The sequence below is a fragment of the Trypanosoma cruzi genome (genome assembly GCF_000209065.1).
Source record: "Trypanosoma cruzi strain CL Brener chromosome Unknown tcruzi_1047053506095, whole genome shotgun sequence".
Classification (NCBI taxonomy): domain Eukaryota; phylum Euglenozoa; class Kinetoplastea; order Trypanosomatida; family Trypanosomatidae; genus Trypanosoma; species Trypanosoma cruzi.
The window spans coordinates 1-7,483 of record NW_919170.1 but is presented as its reverse complement, the minus strand read 5'-3'; the positions used below and the strand labels follow the sequence as shown (position 1 = coordinate 7,483).

The 7,483-nt window shown below is 59.1% G+C and overlaps 1 protein-coding gene and 1 non-coding gene across 2 annotated transcripts, besides 2 other annotated features; both read right to left on the bottom strand.

Moving 5' to 3' along the window:
- Positions 1–4,662, bottom strand: Tc00.1047053506095.9 (dispersed gene family protein 1 (DGF-1), putative; the record flags this gene model as incomplete). The annotated part of the gene is made up of 1 exon (XM_800093.1): positions 1–4,662. A coding segment is annotated over one exon (4,662 nt), but the record flags the coding sequence as incomplete, so codon positions are not given.
- Positions 1–7,483: a sequence feature (areas not merged during assembly with more than two copies in the genome that could not be assigned to a particular haplotype).
- On the bottom strand, positions 5,654–5,717 carry Tc00.1047053506095.10. Its single transcript, XR_008255314.1, has one exon. It is a non-coding gene; the product is annotated as an H/ACA snoRNA, TC8C3H1 (small nucleolar RNA).
- Positions 6,974–7,033: a sequence feature (T-rich).

Genomic DNA, 7,483 nt, shown 5'->3' with positions numbered 1-7,483 from the left:
CGTCAGGCACCCAGCAACGAACCGGTAGCCGGCGGCAGCACGCGATAGCAAGGGCCTCGACAACCCCGTCGAGCCCATCTTGCAGCCCGTCAGCGTCACCACACTGTTGTTGCCGATGCTCATTGCAGAAAAGGCGGAGTAGTACAACATCGCACCCACTCCCACGTCGTTGTCGCGCCAATCCAGCCAGCTTGACCGCTGGACGGTCCACGAGTTAGATGCATAGATGGCGTTGGACACAGGACCGCTGTTTCCCACCACGCGCAGCACGCTGTGATCCGACACGCTGAATTTTTGCTTCTGATACAAGAAGCTTGTCCCGGAGTCCATTGTGTTGTTGAGCAGCGCAAAAACAGAGTGATCACTGACACCGATAATGTGCACGTAGAACAGGTGTGTGTACCCACCGAAGCTGCAATACCGCACGTACAGCGAGCTGCCACCCACCAGCGTCAGTGTCCCGGTCGAGTACAAACCAAACAAGCCGTGCCTCGGTGCATTCGCCTTGACGCTGCTGACCAACAGCGAGGACGCACTCAACACTACGTTCTTCAGCATCACAACGCTCCACATGTTGTTCACAGATTCCGGCAACCGGACCTCAGAGAACTGCACCGCGTCAACGTCCGTGACGGCAATGTCGCAGTGCTGCGGGAGGGCAAGTGAAAACAAAGCAACGGAGGACCGCATCACCGTCTGGCTCACGCGGATCAGGACGCCGGCTGACTCGGACGCCTCATTACCCCCAACAAACTGCAGCACAGCCCCGTAAAGGAATGTGCACCCAGTAAGCGTGATGTTGATGGGGAGATGCAGCGGCATCCGATTGAGGGAGAACGTCAGCACAGCGCCCACGCCGCTGAATGTCACACCCGCGTAGCAGTGGTGCGTCCTCCACATCTTTACCGCAAGGTTCGTCAGCGTCTGGTTCACCACGCAGCTCGTGTCGCCGTCAACGGCTCTCTCCGGCAAGGGGAGCACAACCGTGTCGGGCACCTCGAGGGGAAAACACGACGCGCCATGCCATCCGTCCTTGCAGCTGCACGAGCACGAGCCGCGGTCCACCGACTCCGTCCCGGGCATGTAGCACGCCGCGTCGTCGTTGCATGTGCCACACCCGAACACCACCACGCCCTCCGGAAACACACCGTCGTACGACACCTCCTCATCTCCCTGCAGGTTGCACCCAACCACAAACCGCGCGGGTGACGCGACAATCGTGCTCCATGGAACAATTTGCGCAAAGGCTTTACTCGAGTCCGCCTGAATGTTGTGTGCAAGCACCACGGTAGTGCCGCTGTCCGACAGCTTAATTTTGTACAAGGAATTAGGCATATCTATTACTGAGGCTGCGCTCACGCCGTTGCCCTCCACACGCCACTGCGCACCGCCCTGGAGTGTCAAAGAGCCGTCCCAATGCACCAGCGCGGGATCAAAAAACAGTGCGAAACCAATAAAGATGCAGTCTGCCACTCGCAGCAACCCCGCGGAGCTCACAGTGGTATCCCCATAAAAATAAATGCCACTGCCTGCGCTCATCGTGTTGTTCTCCACGCCAAAGTAGCCACCATTCTTCACAACAGCAAATTCAAACAAAAAAGCAGATTCCAAATGAACGTCCTCCTCCGCTCCCCTCAGCGTGTTTCCCCTTATAATGATCCCGCCATCATCAACAAAAACAAAGGAGAAATAGACTGCGTAAATTTCCCCTTCAATAAGGTTGTCAAGTAACAGTAGCGTCGAGTTCGCACCGAGAGAAAACAGCAGGCATTGAATGGCGCGGCGCGACGTCATCACAAGCGTACTACCCGCCACCAGTATCCGGGAGCTCGTGCCAAAATCACCCCTAAACTCCAAATCACCGGCATCCATCATCGAGGAGACCACGCTCACGTGCACGCGTGCACCACTCCCTCTGATCGACAGGCCCATAAGGACGCACTGCAGCAGCGTGATGTTGAGTGTCTGTTGTGGTGCGTCGAAGCTCCACAGGTCCAGCACGATCGCGGCGGTGAAGGTCACGTTGACAAAGCACAGACCACGCACACCGGAATCAGGATAGTCCACGGAGCTGATGCTGCCACCGTGAACACAGCGGACCTCCGTGTCCTTCGCGTCAGGGAGCGGAAGCGGCCCAAGACCGTCCGGAACAGCAGCTGGCACACACGTGTCACCGTAGCCGCCAGCAGCGCACTCACACTCACAGCCGCGGATGCTGCTCGTCCTCGCAGCAAAGCACACGGCGTCCACGGTGCACGCGCCACAGTCCAGCAACGTCACGGGCGCCACAATATTGAGCTCTTCTCGGTAATCCATCACAGGAAATCCCCTTGCCTCGTTGCACACGCCGTAGATGATCGGGCTCGAGTCGGATGGTAGTGACCAGTTGCTTGTCATGTGTGCATGAGTCGACGAGTACAAGCCGTACGTAAGTTTGTTGTTAAGTATCGACCACACACTCCGATCGCGGAACGCCACGCCGTTCTCCTTGACCACGTACACAACGTAGGCGGCGCGAAACTCGTTGTCGCGGTGCACCAGCCAGCTGCCGTCAGTCACGGTCAGCGTTTCTGCAATGAGCATGGCGAAGCCAAGACGGAAAGTGCCGGACACAACCTGCAGCACGCTACCACCATCCAAAACAACATCCCTGAACACACACGCGCCTTCGTACATGTTAATGCTCGACGCAATCCAAGAGCTGTTCTGTATGGAGAACACGGAGCCGCCGCTCACACGCAGGTCCGACGCAAAAGCGTACATCACGTGCGTCCGCGACATAACAGCGCAGTTGTCCATGTAGAAGACGCTGGACAGGTTCACGTCAAGGCCGCGCTCCATGAGGATCGCAGCGCACAAGCCCCCGCCACAAAACAGCGTCGACCGCGTCATGACAAACCGCGTCGACAGCAGCCGGACACCGTCCAGGACAAGCGCGGGGCCGTACCGGGATCCTGCGTGGCCAGGAGTCGTCGGCACGTACTGCGACCCGCCAACCGTCGCGCGCAGCGTCGAGTTCGCCAGCAGCACACTCGAGTTCGGCGGCATCGCGCCATGCAGCACGACCGTGCCCTCCAGCGACGTCACATTCGTCATGTTGACGAGAGCGTGGGGCATCAGGCGCGCCGTGCTCTCGCTGAAACCACCAATCCGCAGCTGCGACCCGCCCGCAAGTACGCAGTGGCGCAGCGTCACGTTCAGCGAGTCAGCGAACGCGTCCATCGAGCGCAGGTCCACCGCCACAGTGATCGGTCCGCTGAACACCACCGAGTCGAAGCACGCCGTCGCACGCCCACCGCCAACCGTCACCGACTCCGTCAGCGTCACGCCACTCACGCAGCCCTCCACACCGCCACCACCGCCACCGGCCCTCGCAGGCGACACGTCGAACGGCAGGCACGCCTCGCCCATACCGCCGGCACGGCAGCCGCACACGCAGTCAGAGAACGACGCCGTCAGCGCATCAAAGCACGCCAGCGCAGCCGCACAGCCGTCGCACGGCACCACGCTCACGGAGGGCAGGCCGGCCATGCGGTAGTCGCCGCTGCTCTGCAGCACCTGGCCGCCGGCACGGTTGCACTGCACCGACACGACGCCGCTCGTGATCGTCAGCCCGGAGACAAGCGTCGCGCCGGTGGCAACGCAGCGCGCAATCGACACGGCGCCACCACCCAGCGTCACCCCCGACAGCGACGCCACCGACGACGCCTCGCCCACCGCCCACACGTCGCGCAGCTCCAGCCACCCGCCGGCACCGACCGTCCCACCGTCGCAGCGCACCAGCGACGACGCAACAGGCCCCTCGACGCCCACGAAGCGCAGCACCGAGTCGGACACCGCGAGGCGCTCTCCAAGCACAAAGCCGCCGCCGCTGCTCAAAACCGACACGTTTGTCACGGAGAACACCGAGTGGCTCCGCAAACTGAGACGCGACGAGGACGCCACATGCATCGCGGACGCGGTCGGACCGCCCGACGCCTCCAGCAACACGCCGCCAAGCACCACCGCGCTCGACAGCAGGTCCACGCCGCCGCCAACGTACACCGCCGACCCACCCGCGTGCAACGACCTCAGCACAGTGTTGCTCACACGCAGCTGCGTCCGCAACAGCGACGTCGCGTACAGCACAAGCGGCGACGCCACCGCGTCCGTCAGCCCGCTCAACTGCGAGTAGCGCATCGGCCCCGCCGTCACAATCGTCGAGTCACGGACCGTCACGTTCGTGTGTGCCGGCAGGTTGTGCACAAACGCGAGCGAGCAGTAGATCCCCGACAGCCCGCTCACGCTCACCTCCAGGCTCCGGTCACTCGCCGGCTCACCGCCGTAGCCCCGCACGTAGATCTGTGCACCGCCGTCGCACACGCAGTTCCTCAATTCAATGCGCAGCGCGCCGGGAAGCATCGCCGGCACGTCGAACACCACAGCCACGCCGTTCGTGATGCACACGCCGTCCATCAGCACCGTGTCCACGGCGCGGCCAACCGTGATGGCTCTGTCCACCGTGCCGCCCCGCAGTCGCAACACCACCGCATGCACCGCGGGCATAAACGCCGCAGCAGCAGCCAGCGCCAACAGAGCAAGCAGCGTCACACGCACAGCCGCAATGGCCCTGCACCGCACACAGTGCCGGCTGCGCGGACACGCACCCACCGCAGACCACATCCACCAATCCAATCAAGTGTCAATAGGTCTGTCGTGGCGTTTCGCTCTTGCACCGTCGACCGTAACTCCTGCCCAGCAAATCCTTTTCTACAGATGGCAAATCCAGTGACACAATTCCGATAAATCGTTACCCCACTGCTACTAGTCCTAATAAAGCAAGTAATCCCTAACACCTTAAAACGATAGTTGTGCTGTTCAAACCAAAGTATCTCTAACTGCAGCCTCAAAAAAAGAAAGAGTCAGCAACAACAGCAATAAACACTGGCACGCAGAGGCATCCGGCCGCGGTCAGTCCCCACCAAAGCACAACCACCGACACAAAAAAGCACAGACGCCATCACACCAGTGAAATCATCGCTCTCCCACCGCCCACGCAGCTCCACACAGCCACCATGCAGAGTGGCGGGATTCCAGCAAAAAGACATATGATCATTGGCACCGCTCTTGCAACCAAATGGTTCTACCACAGTGCAGTCCCGATGCAGTGAAAGACACACAAGGGCCTAGACAGACACACGTGGCGGTGTTGCAACCGGCAGCCATCGAGCGCGTCCGAGCACGAGGCGGTGACACGGAAGAGGAGTGGAGGATTTGCCGTTCGGCTGCAGTCAAGGCGTCGTTCCTCGCTCACGTGGGTCGGCACTGCACAGCGAGCAGCGGCATCATAAGCGCACACGAAGCACACGAGAAGGAAGAAAGAATAAGCACGGTGGCGGCACCCAGACACGGGGGACAAGGGTCCACGTCGATTGTACGGTCTGTTGGCTCATAGACGCCCGGTTTGCAATCACGCCGCTGCCCTGCAGTTCGTCAGTCTGCAGTGGTCTGAAAGGATGTAGGGAAGGGAGAGAGAGAAGGTGCAGCCCTCATCGATCTCGGTTGGGTGTGAAAACGGTGAGGTCATCTCATCAGATCACCTGTAGCAAAGAAGTTCGATGTAATCACTGGGCACGGACATCCAAAAGCTGACGCTGAAAAAAACAAAGGTTTTGGCTTCTTTGAGGCGTTTCCAACGCAAAGGTGAGCAGTCACCACCAGGCGCATTCGTACCCCATCAAAAGGCGGTAAACTTCACCGTCTCCATGGCCTGTCCCACGCGACAAACAGCATTGAAGGTCCGACGCGTTCTTTGGGGCCATGTTATTCCGTCCGCAGCACGTGGCGGTGACACGGAAGAGGAGTGGAGGATTTGCCGTTCGGCTGCAGTCAAGGCGTCGTTCCTCGCTCACGCAAACCATCGCCGACGTGTCGCAGTACGCAACGAGATATATGGCGAAAAGGCTCCCTGCGCCACCCACAGCAGGAAGGTCAGTGCCGCACACACAACGCCCACTAGAAAACAGCGCAGCAGCGGCCGCTCTCCGGCAAGCAGCACAGCGATAAACATCAAGCAGGCATGCACACATACACATGCATGCCGCAAAGCCCTTGGATTGACTGCGTGATCCAGCAGCGACCGCAACAAAGTCCAAAATCGTACTCGTTAGCAACGTCACCCACGTCGCGCTGCAACAAAAAGCCATGCGCACAGCACACACACACGGCAACAACAAAACGAACGAGGCGCGTCCAAGTCCACGGCGCAGTCCTTCACTTCTCCCCGCCCCGACAGAATATCACTGCGCCCCACAGCAGGTCGTGGTGGGTGGCGTCCCACACTCAAGAGTGAGGCACGGCGCACACCATCCGCTCCACTCCGAGTGCACTCAGCAGGCCGGGGCAGGACGCCCAGTCACCCCCGTGCCATCGATGCCTCTAGCAGAAAAGAAAAAGCTATGGGGACATTTCAACGGCACAACCAGCAGAGGGACAGTCAACGGGAAACGAAGACACCCATTGGAAGTAGGCACGGCACAGAAGAACACGAGCCGCAGTGATTTACCAAAAGAAAAAAAGGTGAGAAACAAAAGGGTGGGAGCCTGGCGGGATTTCACAAACGTAAAAAAAAAAATTGGTGAATATTATTGGGCAGGACTTTTATTACGTGTGCCATGCAGCAAAAGACGACCGTGTGTTTGTGTATGCATATTCCCTGCACCAGAGAAAAAAAAAATTGGAGCAAAAAAAAAGATCGCACTCCCCCACCAGCCCACAGAACATCCCTCATATTCCATGCGGCATCCGGCCTGCTCCGCCACTCCTCGTTTTGTGCACTCCGCCGGACGCGCAGCAGTGACGCCGGCACCGCGTGTGGGCATCAAAAGAGAAACAAAAGTCGGAAACACGTCGCTCATAACGGATTGTAGCAAACGGCCATTGAAAATAAGAAAAAACACAGCGGTGCTGATTATTCCAATAGAGCACCAGCCGCAAAAAGAAAAATAAAACAAAAAATAATAATAATAAAAGTTAGAAAAAACAAAAGAAAAAAATGGGCCCCTGACAAAATTCGGTGAGTAATGCTGGGAAGCTGCACATTTGTTGCTCCACGAGAAGTCGCAATTCCACCCTCCCTCACACCTCAGCAGAGAGCCCGCAGTGGCCCACAGCCCCGGAAGCAGCAGCAATAGTAGCACACGAGAGACTCACACCCATGCACGTTGCTGTCGGCCCTTAGACCCATGGACACCAACTCGGTGATATTCTCCAAGTCAAAAAGGTCATTGCCCAAGGGCGGCGCTGCGTTGAACTCCGATGGGATCTTGGACTCCGCAGGCGCTGTGCTCGGATGAGTCGGTGCGGTGCCAACGCCGTCCAGCACACTATCGTTGCGTTGAACAGTTGCTGGGTCTGTGCGGGGCTCAGGGATTTCTGTGGCGCCATCCGCGGGCGTCGCGTCGGTGGTGCTGAGTGAATCGGGGCCGCTGTTCGTGCCCACGGC